This window comes from Mytilus californianus, unplaced genomic scaffold, assembly GCF_021869535.1.
Source record: "Mytilus californianus isolate M0D057914Y unplaced genomic scaffold, xbMytCali1.0.p SCAF_9, whole genome shotgun sequence".
NCBI classification, from domain to species: domain Eukaryota; kingdom Metazoa; phylum Mollusca; class Bivalvia; order Mytilida; family Mytilidae; genus Mytilus; species Mytilus californianus.
The window spans coordinates 70039949-70054688 of NW_026262745.1; the positions used below are offsets into that span (position 1 = coordinate 70039949).

At 30.9% G+C, this 14740-nt stretch overlaps 1 protein-coding gene and 1 long non-coding RNA gene across 4 annotated transcripts in view; both read right to left on the bottom strand.

The window, feature by feature from the left end:
• LOC127715199 (uncharacterized) overlaps positions 1 to 14740 on the bottom strand; it is a 507760-nt gene that overhangs the window by 228185 nt on the left and 264835 nt on the right. The window lies entirely within an intron of this gene.
• The window catches only part of LOC127715171 (zinc finger protein GLIS2-like), a 78738-nt gene continuing 65130 nt past the window's right edge, over positions 1133 to 14740 (bottom strand). For all 3 annotated transcript variants that reach the window (XM_052221209.1, XM_052221208.1, XM_052221210.1), the window contains 5 exons: positions 14307 to 14439; positions 12408 to 12802; positions 11420 to 11655; positions 9896 to 10014; positions 1133 to 7505 (listed from right to left, as the gene is read on the bottom strand). In XM_052221209.1, the coding sequence (XP_052077169.1) occupies positions 6826 to 7505; positions 9896 to 10014; positions 11420 to 11655; positions 12408 to 12802; positions 14307 to 14439 (1563 nt within the window). In that variant the 3' untranslated portion in view covers positions 1133 to 6825. The remainder of the gene's footprint in view (positions 7506 to 9895; positions 10015 to 11419; positions 11656 to 12407; positions 12803 to 14306; positions 14440 to 14740) is intronic.

The window sequence follows — 14740 nt, forward strand, 5'->3', positions numbered from 1 at the left end:
TCATACATTTAACATTGGCAACTTTTTTCTTTCAAAAACTATGAAAAATAACAAGGATTTCATAAGATTTTCGAATATAGCTTTTAAAACTATATGTAATGATATTATGAAAAGAAAAGTAGGGGTTAGTGGGCAAAACATTTTAATGGCACTACATGGATAAAACTAGAGGGTTCTGAATATCTGGCAAAAATTCAAAAAAGAGGAGCGAACATCCTTAAGTCTTTTAGTGTTGTTGAAGTTGAATTGCTGTCTTATTGAGGCATATTTACTTCTTATTTTTCATATGTCACTCTACCTTTATATATAATTCCTAGCTGATTATCTGATCATCATTTGTTCTTTACCACTTTGTAGAACAACCTCTCATCTGAAGCCAACATACCACAACTAAGGTATTTAAAATAATTTAAAAACCAAATAACTAGAGGCTCCTGGGAGCCTATGGCTCTTTTCACAAAAAACTATTTCGACTATAATTGATTGTAATGAACACTAAAATGATCCATGATTTACAAATATTTTTCCCGTAATATTTTTTGTGATATAAATGATCTCTGAATTGCTCAATTGGCAAATGTTCCTCTTAATTGGTTTGACAAGTACAAATATTCGAAACATTATAATCGGAAAATGTGTACTTAATCAACATTCAATTTGGATCTTAGAAGGTTTTTAAAACATCATTACATACAGCCTTTTATTTCCATTGATGCCAAATATTGCTCTGGCAGCAATGTTTTTCATCTGATAAAAACGACATGAGCATCCATTTCAAATAACTTCCACATTATTCCTAAAAAATTGAGATAAAATTAGATTTACATTACTTTAGACAAGAAAGTGAAAATGTGAAAGGCAATTTACCAAAAAAGGAAGCCGAGTGATGACTATAGTAAACACAGCCCTTTGCTGTTTGGGGTTAATTCAGCAGAAAAATCAATGAATTATAAAATCTATTTTCAAAGCAAATTGTAGAGAATTTTATGTTCACCTTCATACCTAGAATTAAAGATATTAAGTGCACATAGAGGTGGAACAAGGTGTCCTAAATTTTTGTGGAGGTAAACTGACATTTGTATTATCAAAACAACAATTACTTTAGACACAATTAAATATAAGCAAAAATATATATGCTGAGCATTTTTATTAATAAATAAATCTTACAAAAGTATTACACAACCAATATGTAACAGATCTGAAAAGAATTTTATGAAATTGAGCTCACAGTTAAGAAAGAACATTTTACTCTATCCTGTTCAATTATACATACTTTTTTAAATGACAGACCATTTGTCTTCAGATAGTTGCAGTGATGTTGAGCAAATCAATAAAAATCAAGCATATAATTATTTTACTATCGGTCTTTCATTTCCCTTGACAATTATTTAATCATGCGAGGCTTGAATTTTTTGTTTGAAATATTTAAAACCTTCAATATTTTTGACAGTCAGAATTGGTGATGCATTATCGGAAACAACACTGTTTTAGAGGATCTGCTTGGTCCAGGTGTAGTTAAGGAGATTCTGATTGGTACAGATGTCATCTTAGAGATTCTGATTGGTCAAGATTGTATTTAAGAGGATGGAGAGACTGTTTCATTAAATTACAAAGAGGGAATATTTTTTTTTATTTTTACATCTTAGCATTTGATTTGAAAGGGTGATACTACATGTTTTCCTAGTGTTTTTATCCTTCAGAAATTCTTAACATATATTAAACAAACTCAAACAAATTTGATAAATTATATAGCATTAATTTTAACAGGAATTATTGACCAAAATTTAAAAAAAAAGAGAAAGGTAAAAATCAAAAGTAATTCCGTCCCTTCATGTCATATCATCTTTAAGTAGAAATTTTTTTTACACTTGATCTATTATTTCATATATCTGATTCAAAGAAAATATAGGCACCGAAATGTGAGTCCTCGGTTTTTATATCTATGGAATCAATTTATTTAGATTATGGCAATACTCAAAACTACAATTCTGAAAGTCTTTGAAACACAATATGAAACTTTTTATATTTTGGTTATATTTTTTAAATACATAAACAAGGTGCAACTGTTAAAATGACCATCTAATTACATAACTTTCTTGAGACTTCTTATGTATAAGTTTAAAAGGAGATGGTACATTTATCTTCAGTATTATATTCTTGTTCTTCTTTTTCCTGTAAAAATTAACCAATTATTTTCAAAACTGTGTTTGTTTCTCCAAAATGGAATGCATAAGCTACCTAAAATGACTAATTCTTAAAAAAATATGTGAATGAACATCACTTATATAATATTTCTGTTAGAATTGACACCTTTTAAAGAATCCTATTTTGATGATGTGTGACAAAGCAAACTTTGAACTTGTTAATAGAATATGACACCAAACATGATTCATTCAAACTAACATAAACAATTTATGTAAATGCGTTTCTTTCAGTAGACTAGTTTATCTGTACAAATCCCGTAATTTAGCATAGCATTTATATAAGGGATATGAGAATGAACACTTCGAACTTGATAATTGAATGAAAATCATATATGTTTGTGTTAAAGACTTGATTGAAACAAATTAAGTATTCAATTTGTTCTTATCAACTTTTCATTTTCAAAGTGATAAATAAGAAAATGCAGTTTAAATGATTTTCAAGATTTTTTTATAATTTAAAAAAAAATTGACCAGTCTGGATTTGTTTTTTTTTTAAATAGAAGTTTTTGTCCTAACACTTTCTCACAAAAAAACGGCTACTGTCCTGTCTATTAAAAATCCCAATCATATCTTCCAACAAATTTGATTCTTTTAAAGACCCAATCATGATGAAATCCCCATCATGAATTGTAATAAACAGCTGCGCCATGAGCGTCTTGTGTGCGAATTTTTATGGAATAATCATAAATAGTATCTGACATACGGCGCGACATGCGAAAACCCCCCTTTTTTTTTACAAAAAACTCAATATCTCTAAAATAAAATTTTGAATCAAAACCAAAAAGTATACATATCTTTTGATTAGTATAACTGAGAAGTGTGTAAAATTTTAAGCAATTAATCATAAATCGTTTTTAAGATACAGCACGACATGTGAAAAACCCCTCCCCCTTCTTTTACAAAATACTCAATAACTCAAAAATTAAACTCTGAATCATCACCAAAAAGTATACAGATCTGAAGATCAATATAACTAAGAAGTTTGTCAAGTTTTAAGCAATAATCATAAATTGTTTTTGAGATATGGCGCGACATGTGCAAAAAAAAAAACACACACCTGTTTTAGTTACTAAGTCCCGTAACTCAAAAAGTTTTAATCTTATTTTCACCAAAAAATATACAGATCGTTTGACCATCATTAGACACAATTATGTTAAGTTTCATGAAATTTGGATAAGTCATTCTCAAGTTACGGTGCAACATGTTTACGCCGGACAGACAGACAACATTTGTATACCATAATACGTCCCGTCAAAATTTTGACGGGCGTATTAAAATGTGGAAGAAGAAAGTGGTTTTCATACCCTATCATAAAACTGAATGAAGAATGAAAATAAAAAATTGTAATACCATGAACTATATGCAGACTGAATAATATTTCTGTATGATGTGTCATGCATGCTGTGAACAAATCTATAAACAAGAGGCACCAATAAATAAACATGTGAGCTTCAAATGCATTTCATAATGAGCACCATTTATAAATGTGATCTAGCACTACCTGACAGGGGGAACAACCCCTGGAGTTAAATAATTTGTTATCTGTACAATGTAAAAGTTATGAATAGAACAATTTATGCAAATGACAAAAAGATAGTTCCTTACTTGTTACATTACCTGTTACATTGATTTTTTTTTATATCAAGTTTTGCTTTCACAAAATAAATCCCTAAAAAATGATCCTGTTAATTTTGTGTTTTCATTTGCTCTAAAAATAAATACTATAAATTCAGAAAAATTTATCAAATAAATGTGATTGCAGAAATTGTATGAAGATTAATCAGTACTGAAATCATGAATGTGAGTTTTTAATTTTGCAAACCTGCTACTGTCCTATTCTTTGCATAAATAAAAATAATTTCTGAATTTAAATTTGTTTTTTACAGTGATATATTTGCATTCAAATATGAATACCACAATGTGGCCCTAAAAATAATGAAGATTTAAAGATTGCAATTCAAAGTTATAACATTTTCCATAAACAAAAATTCTCAATTGTACTTGAGCTCATAAATCAAATTTAAATTGTTTTAAAGTATCTTATTACATAAATCTTTTTACACTTGAAAACTGCTGTATATGTTTCATATACAATTACTCATTTTAAAAATGCTGACTTCCCATAAAATTTTCTTTCAAGAACATCATCTATGAAAAATATACATTAAACATCAGAACTGAGTTTCAAAAATCCCTATTCAATGTCTGCTTTTTTACTGTGAATCTTGTTCAATTTACATTATGCATAATTGTTTTCATTAATGTTATAAGCTAAATGTCCTATTTCAATATTTTGCAAGCAGATTATCCATTAATAAAAAGCATAGGTACTTAGTTTCAAGTTCATTGTAAACTATCTTAAACTCAAACTTTATCTGACCGATGAACGGACACACAGACCAGAAAGCATTATGCCTCTCTACTACAGAGGGCAGCATAATAAAAAAAATACTATTATTCATAAAAGTTTGATAGCAATCAAATGTTTGTGGATGCATGAAAATTACAACATGTAACTACTTTTTTAAAACAAAAAGAATCAAACAAAACAGCTGTACCATATCTAACAATAACAAATATCACAGAGGTTTGTGTCAAGGCAGTAAAATCATCGGACACAAAATAAGCTCATTTGTGTTTTGTTTTTCTAATAAATTTAAGGATTCTGGAAAGACGGAGATCTCCAACTATGAAGCTCCAAATAGTTGACAGGTATGACTGAAAGCCACATCTGAGACAAAGCTAACAGCTGATGCAGAAATACAGAGATGTTAATAATAAAAACATAAAAGTCCTTGCCCCAACCCAAATTGATGATTATATAGGTTCAGCACAAAGGAGAATGATACATCTTTTCATAGTAAAAGGTTACACTCCTTCATAATAAGACAAATGTGATAATTGCCAATTGATCTTATATATGTGAGCTGCGTCAGATAGAAATAGACCTTATGCAAGTGCACGTATACATGTTTATGTATAAGACTTTGATTGATTTTGGAACATTCAAATACAAAGTAAAAGATGAATTTCTGTCTGTTTTGTAGATTTTCTTATAACAGCTCAATTTTCAAACCGTTAAGACTTTCCATAGAAATTTTTTCCAACCCAAAATAGGTTAACAGATTCATTGATTTTCATTTGCATAAGGTTGATTTCTATCAGACGCAGCTCATTTGTTAAAAGGAGAATAATGCATATTTGCAGAGTAAAAGGATATACTCCTTCATAAAAAGACACATGTGATAATTGCCACAATTGATCTAAAATGTGTGTTAAATTGTTCCTAGCATATGTTAGCTTTTCAAAAGATTTGGTTGGACTTTTGGGTTTCAAAAGATTGAAGTTGACAATCATGCAGTTGAATTTCAAAGACAAAATCAGTTGTTTTTTTTAGTATTCAAACGATTTTCTTTGTTTAAGTATCAGTAAAGATTGTTCTGCCCTAACAATAAAAATTAGAATAATCAACACTGAGCTACAAACAAAATCTAAGGAGACAACATAAAAATTATTTCAAATATGAGTATATAAATAAACCAATAAATCTAACATAGGTCAAACAGGGTTTATAATTTATGTCCAAATGCACATTCCCAGATAATACATGAATTGCTTATCCACATATTATCAACATAAGGAATTCACTGTCTCATGTTAAAATTTGACAGAAATTTTATATTGAGCAAAAAAAAATATATATACTAGTTTACTTTAATGTTGATTAACCAAAAATGTCCATAAAATATTAAGCGCAAGCATGAAAATTAACGGGAGGAAGGGAGGCAGGAAACACAACTAATCTTTGTTGGCTTTACCAGCAATGGAAGAGTGAAATTACAGTGTCCTGACAAATTGCCATTTATTCTCAATCTTTTTTAAAACTCATTTTCAATATTATGCAATATAATCTTTTAGCAGTTCTAAATTTATGATTTAAGGACGTAAATCTAAGTTAAGGGACACAACTCTTAATAATCAATGGTACGTTTACGTCATTCCTTTTCAAAATAAAATTTTAAGCTTCTAAGTAACACAGATTATTTTAATTCTGTTTCACATAAATGCTTCAAAAGCATTGACAAATCTTTCTATCATTACTGATTTTATAAGGGCTAGCTCCCTTAACTCAGGTATTCCTCATTAATTATACAATGCATGAATTTTTTTTTCATTACATTACAATTCAATGCACCTAATATATCATTACCAAGCAAATTGAGCTAAAAATCAAATGAACATAATTCTAAATTCAAAACTTAGAAATAAATTTACAATCTGAATGAAAATATGTGCAAACATGTACCGATTTTGTGATTAAAAATCTACCTTATAAGTAAATAGTTTAAATAAGAAGACTTTCCCCCAAAAAATTTGAAATCTAAATAAATTCTATTCAAATTCTTAACTTCTTCTAATAATTGTTTTTATTAGTCAAGATACAAAGACAACAAATTTCAAATAAATGCATTCTCAAATATTGAGAATAACAAAATATAAATAAGAAAATAGAATATCTATAGCACTTTCAATTCTCAATTTGAAAATTTTATCCTTTTAACTTTATAAACGAAACTTAAAAGACAAATAAATCTATAATAAAATAATTTGAGTCTTCATGCTAGGAATTAATTAACTCCCACTTCCCTGTCGAGAATGTTGAGCTTTCTCTATGTCCAACTAACATATCTGATTCTGCAGAAGGACTAGTCGACAGATCCAAAGGCCCATCTTGGATCTTATCATCCTCTTCATTGCCAAGTTTTTCACCACCAATGTCCATTTTGAGCGGTGAATTTGGAGACAGTGAAATAATTACCCCTTCTGTCTGAGTAGAAGTTGAATGCGTAGCAGACGACGGTGTCAGAATTGTTGACGATAACATCGGATTTGATGTAAAGTTAGACGCATGTAATATATTATGAAGAGGATGACTGTGTGTTGGCATGCTGTGTGGCATCAGTTTGTTCTGGGACATGCTCATTAGAGGATTGATGGGCGAAGTAGGTGAATGAGTCACTGATGGGATCTGTAACTTCACCGATGGAAAAATGGGCTGCTGCTGAGGCATTGTACTGGAAACTTTAGATTTTTGTTTCCCATTTTCCTCACGATAATAATGTCCATGTGTCCGTACATGCTTCCGCAGAGAACTTGGATCAGTATAACGTTTATTACATCCTGGCATTTTGCAGATGTACGGCTTTTCTTCCTGATGTGTTCGCACATGTTTGAATCGGTCACTAGAGTTAGAGTATGCCTTTTGACAGCCATCCACAGGACAAATATATGGCTTTTCACCTGAAAAAATAATTACCATCATTATATTAAAAACCAGCTATCTAATACATAAGATTTAAACAAAGGCATATTTTGTCTTGGTGAACTTTCACTAAGTAGCAGTTTACAAATTATGGGATGTAATTGTTTGCAAATTTCCCCCTTTTCCAGTTTCTAATACAAACAGTTTCCTTTTTTCTGAAGTTGACTAAATATTGTATATTTAATATGTTTTGTTTATACTTGGTTTTCCTGTTCCCAAGTCAAGAACCTCATAAGTGGTTGTCATGTGTCATATCTTAATGTTTAGTGTTAATAAGAGAATATTACACTGACTTAATATAACAAAAAACAACCCACACAATTAATGGAAAATGTTATATGTTGCATAAAAAATATGACATTTAATCAAATGTCAATTGAATATATAGCTTCTACATTTGAATCCATGTGATACAATGTTTCTCCCATTGAGTCAGAAAAAGGTTCAAATTTAAATGCGACTCATGAGGCTTGCCAAGCTCATTAAAAATTCTAAATTTTAATTAATGTCAGGAGCAGAGAAATGTCTTACTTCACAAGATAAGGTGTTGGAATCTTTCTCTGTATTGATTTTTATATGAAAGGCATTGGTTCATGGCTAATTTTACCAAAATTTGTATAAAATGGCCTTTTATGATAAAATATATGTCAATTTCAACATGTTTATGACATTGTAATGACATCACAACTGACTTTTCTGAACTGAAGTTTCCAGATTTTACCATCTTATTCCTTCATTAGTAAAAATAAAATAACTTTGAAAAGCTAAGAAAATTTTGAAATCTCAGGGGTAAAAAATGGCCCACATCATTCCTACTCCCTGAGAAAAAGCAATGAAACAACCCCCTGTGTATGTAAATCCTCAATATTTTTAAATTAACATTGTTATAATTCTCTAAAAATCTCTAATAAAGCATGTCTCTTGAATTTTTATAATCTATTCCTTTAAACTGAAATAAACATGGTCTATTAAAGACCTTTTAAATTTAATTTTCAATATTTTTAATATCAAACTTATCTATTTCTGTTCAGATTCATAGAAATTTTTACTACCAGCCAATTTAACCGTTTAAAGATGTCATAATCCACTCCTCAGCTGCAGGTGAAAATATTTAAACATTAATGATGATGTTTTCTCAATTCGGAAAAAAATCATGGTTAAATGTCAATGTAATTCCTGAACGGTCAAAAAGATGTAAATTGGTTTTTTCTTCATTTATAGAATCAGGAAGTTCCAGTTTATGTCAATATTTAACACTTGATAATAAATTTATAGCACCAAAGGTGTTAACAATGACACTACTGCTACAGCTTTAACAGTAAGGAATGGCAACTTTCGTCCCATTTTTATCACAAACTACAAAAAAGATCGTCCTGAAATTTGGAAACAAGCTTCATTTTAGCATGCTATACCATATGAAGCCTTTTCACATTTATTGTTCTTTAACTTCCTATTCAATACCAATATAATTTAATTTTGGATGTAACGCGTCTTCTGATTGGCTGACGTTGTTTTGTTTATCAGCTCATAGACATAATTTTGTCATGTGACCGTGACGTCATCAACGTTTTTTCATGGTTTACTCCGGTTTAAAATGGATTTTAGAATTAAATTATAAGAAATGACTGTAATATTTTTTCTGTCTATTCGAAATAACATTTTTAATGTTATTTCTTCATAGACAGACAAAATATTACAGTCATTACTTAAAATATATTTTTACAATAAATGACTTTGTATGAAATTATTGTCACATTTTTCTCAGAAACTTGGCATCAGAATTTCCTGAAATTTACTATCAAGCTTCATTTGAGCATGCTATACCAGGTGATGTGTTTTCACTGCATCACACTATAGCTTAATACCAATTTTCAGACAAACAAGTAACCTGAATACTGGGTAGTGAAAAAGAGGTTAAGGCTTTATGAGGGGCCTGATGGGTTATTTTCGTTCTTCGTGATCGGCGCATTTTCGCTATCGTGATCCGTTTTTCTACAGATTTATTACTCTTTTTATATTTTCGTGATCCGTGATCATGGAAATTTATTTTCTGTGAATCGTGATTGACAAAAAAATCAACTCGTGAATTGTGATGAGACCCCCCCCCCCCATCAGGCCCCTCCTTTATCGGCAACCAACTGTTTTGTATGCTTGTGTGGCATGTACTTTCTTTTTTTATGTCCAATTTTTTTGGAAATAGCTGTTATGTGCATTAATTGTGGATAAATAGCTTTGTTTAATGTATGTGTTTTGAAGTGATTTTCTGAGTTTTTCAACTGAGAAAAACATTTGCAGAAAGATTTTCTGTAGGTGTTCTGCTGTGACTATTTAAGTTATGCACTCATGCTAACATTAACAAAATAAATACCTGTATGTGATCTGTAGTGTATTTTTAAGTTCTCCAGTCGGGAGAAACATTTACCACACAGTTTACAGCTGTGTGGTTTCTCGTTTGTATGGGTTCTGATGTGGATCAGCATTTTATACCTGGAAGAATACACAATATATTATGTTTTCAATGAAGACACTTTTCTCAGATGAGAAGTTAAGTTAAGGGATAAATAGCCTAAAAGTTGTTATATGGTATAGTTTTGTGCATTTTCTAAGAATCCAACTTGTAATGTAAAGAATGGTATCATAGTCTCACATTAACATGTTATCATCTTGAATTTTCATGCAATTAAAGAACCTTTGTGAGCACGCTCACATACCCCACACCCCTAAATTGTCACTGGACAAACAAAATCTCACCAGATTCCTAAGTTGAAAGACTCATAACTCTACAAAAGTCAACTGATAAAAAAAGTTTTGTGGATATGCACATTAACATATTATGTCCTCATTAAATACAAAATTTCATGAAATTCTGTTGTGTGGTTTCAGAGGAGTTGCGATTACAAACTGTTGCAGTAGTATACTTAGGCCAAAATTCTAAGTTCAAAGGGGCATAACTCCTAGAAAAAAATTCAATAGTAATTTCCTGTCGATATGCACTTCTACATAGTATGTCCTTATTATATACAAAGTTTCATGAAATTCTGTTGTGTGGCTTCAGACGAGTTGCGATGACAAACTGTTGCAGTAGTATATTTTGACCAAAATTCTAAGTTAAAGGAGCATAACTCCTAGAAAAAAAAATGAATCGTAATTTCCTGTCTATATGCACATCTACATAGTATGTCCTTATTATCTACAAAGTTGCATGAAATTCTGTTGTGTGGTTTCAGAGGAGTTGTGATGACAAACTGTTGCAGTAGTATATTTTGGCCAAAATTCTAAGTTAAAGGGGCATAACTCCTAGAAAAAAATTTGAATCATAATTTCCTGTCGATATGCACATCTACATAGTATGTCCTTATTATCTACTAAGTTTCATGAAATTCTGTTGTCGGTTTCAGAGGAGTTGTGATGACAAACTGTTGCAGTAGTATATTTTGGCCAAAATTCTAAGTTAAAGGGGCATAACTCCTAGAAAAAAATTTGAATCATAATTTCCTGTCGATATGCACATCTACATAGTATGTCCTTATTATCTACCTAAGTTTCATGAAATTCTGTTGTCGGTTTCAGAGGAGTTGCAATGACAAGAACAGGACTGACGGACAGACGGGTCAAAAACATAATGGGGTATAATAATTCCAAGTTAATTTTAAGCAGCTGTCAATCAACAAATCAAATATAACCATAAAAGAAATCAAGGTGAGACAACTAACCAATTACTGCCATCGATTAACTCCCTTTTGAAAACCTAAACATAATGTGAAATCAAGGGGAGACAACCAACCAATTACTGGTTAAAGTAAAAATTAACTATTATCTCCCTTTTGATAACTAAGGGTAGATAAAGGAGCAGAGATTCTCATTAGACTGGTTTAAAACATTTTAGAAATACCTGGCATTGAACCCTTTGCCTTTACGAGGACAGCCATCCCATTTACACTGGTAATCAACATCTGGTCGCTCAACCTTGACATGATTGTCATTAACATGGGTCACCAAGTCGTCCATATTAGAGAAGCTTTGATCACATTTCAGCCAGTGACAGTCAAACATTATCTGTGGCGACAATTCTTTGGGACTTGCAAATGAGCCAGATTCTGAATTCTGACTTGGAGGGGACGGAGAACACTGAAATAGAAAAAAATAATTAAAAGTCCATAAAATGGAATCATACATCAATTCAGAAATTCAACTTCAGTAATTGTTAATTCACTGTTTCAGAATATAAATAATTGAATAATGTGTCCATGATGTCCCTGCTTGCATATAACGTTATAAAGGGGCATAACTCGAGAACAGTAAAAGTGATGCCACCCAAATTCTAACTTGATCTGTGTTTTGTGGTAATAAGCATTGTGTATAAGTTTCATAACATTTGGTAGAGGCAAACTAAAGTTATAGAACAGAAACCAATTTTGGGATGTACATACGGACGTATGGATGGCAGACAAGGTTAATACTTAATGCCCCCTTTGGTGATGATGTGGCATAACAACTATGGGCAAGTTTCATTGTTTGAACTGCTGAATGTCTTAATTTGCATTTTTTTTTTTACTTGTTTTACAAATTATCCATGGTTATGTAAATGAGAGAGAGTATCTCATTTTCAATCTTTTTGAAGGGGGATAACATTGAACTGAAATATAGCTTAGAAACTTCCTGGAGGTAAAAGACCATTTATTATCAATTAATCACTATTTTCCATGGCATGGTCAATGACATTAGCTTATAACATCCATGTTCTCACTCTTCTTGACTGAGAAAAATCATTCGAGGTGGAGTAGTTTGAGATGGAAGATTATTACATAGAAATATCAAACCAAAATTTAACAAAATAGTAATAAAAGTCATTATAATCATATTTCGAGTATAATCATTACCTGCATATTATGCTCTTGTGTAATATCATTCATCACAGGAACTGAAACAGGGGAGATAATTGGGGAATCCATGCTGGATGGTGTACACAAGTTAAGTCCTACACTACCCATAAAACTTGTGCGTGGAAACATTTCTCCACAAGTCCCATTCTGTAAAGGTGGAGAGTTTCCACATAGTCCTTGTCCACAAGTGATCACACTTTGGAACGATGGACGCATTTCTGTTATGGAACCCTTCAAAACTTCCAGTGACATGGGCTCAGCTTCTATTGGTACCATCTGAACACGATCTGGCGAGTGACTGGGAGTACGACTGCTGGAGATCAAAGGCGATTTTTCCTCATTAACTTCTTGTGAGAAATCTCTTTGATTATGTATTAATAGTGAAGAATTTCCTAAAAATATAAAGAAAAAAAATTAAATTACAAAAACATTAAACAATTTAAAAATAATAAGATGTGGTATGATTACTAATGAGACAACTCTCCACCAAAGACCAAATGACATAGAACTATAGGTCACTGTACGACCTTCAACAATGAAAAAGCTCTATAGTGAATGTAGGAAAACATGAATATGTCAGGGGTGAAAATATGGAAAAATGTGGCTTAAAGCTGTCTAAAAAATGTTGAAAGGGCTGAGCGCATAATAAAACATATGCAAAAATAAGTTGGTTGACAATATCTTGTACATTGCCCAGACCAGACCTATACAGAAATTTATTGCATAAACATGAAAGAACATTAACCCAAAAAATACCATCTTGTGTAGAAATTTCAATAGGGAACACATTATAAATTATTGTAGTAATCAAACCACTATTTGGAACCTTTCGGCCACGTTCCTTCTTCATTTTCTCTTTTATCCTTCTAACCTACACAGAAGACAAGTCATTTATAACCTGAGCGTCTAATTCAAAACCAATTTTATAAAAAAACACGTTTATTTTCCATATAGAATGGAAACTGTAGATTTACATCTGCTAACCTTAACTAGAAACCCTGTGTAAAATACCGACAATCGGTACAAGTAAACAGCTCAGCACTTTTCACAATCATTTATAATAATAATAATAATAATAAAATAATAATAATAATAAATAATAGGGTCAAAAATACCAGACAAAATGGCTGAACAAATAACAACATATGTTAAAATAATCTGAAAAAGTCTACCAAAATCTCTCCAAGGAAGAAATTTCTTTAAGGTTATCTAGGCATGTGTCTTATCCTTGGCTTTATATATTTATTTGTTTTCCTTGAATTGTAATCTGTTAACACTTTCATTCTATTGTTTATCACCTCCTGATTATTGTCAACAGCTTGTTGAATGTTGTCTCCCTCAAAGGGGATATTTTCCCTATTGTTTCTTTATTTTGAAATTAAGGAAAATTTTTAATTTTACTGTACACAATACAACAACAACAAAAATGAACCAGAAATTTAAAAAAAAAAACGATTGCTTTTCTCTACAAAATTACCCTAATACTTTTATATTATTAGCGGTGTTCCTGTCCATAGGAAACTTATACAAAGAAGAAAAAGAGTGGCATTGAATTGAAGGCTGTTGATAAGGAAAGTTTGCTGACATGAAGTTGAATATTGGCGGGAAAAAAATAACAATTTGATACATTTTTATCTGCCCATGCTACTGTATGTTATGTCTCTAAATGATACTCATTTTGTTTGTAGAAATTTTTGTGATGTTTTTATTAATGTGAAAATTGCAACGATATAGGTGCAGCTAAAAAAAAAACGTCACAAATTAAAATTTTGATTTGTACGAAGCATTTCCAAAATTTGCAATAATCAAACTTGTATTTGTATCAATTGTCCAACAACCACATTAAGAAAATCATGCAATGATTTTTGACCTTACTGTATACAGATTCATTCATACCTTGATGGCTAAGTTGTATGTGATCAGGTGACCCAGAGTCAATCATCATTGATGATGTCACTTCCTGTTGAAACTGATTAGTAAAATGGTGTTTAACATACAGCTTCTTCCTTGCTAAGGTACTCAATATGACCTGGAAAAAAAAATCAAAAGTTATAATTTTCATTGCTTATATATTTGAAAGCTTCCAGAAATCAAATAATCCCCAAGTTCAACATAATTGGTCTTTATTAATAAACATGTTTCTACACAATTAAGTCAATGACTAAATCACCCGCAGTCAAATAAAGTTGTAAATAAATAAATATCTCATGGTGGTGTTCTGCAGAAAGGAGGCTTATATAGAGCATATTATTATTGTTCTGCCTGTCTGTCTGAGAAACCCTTCCGCTACTTTTATTTCAGCACCGTTCTATTGTGTCAATCTGAAAAAA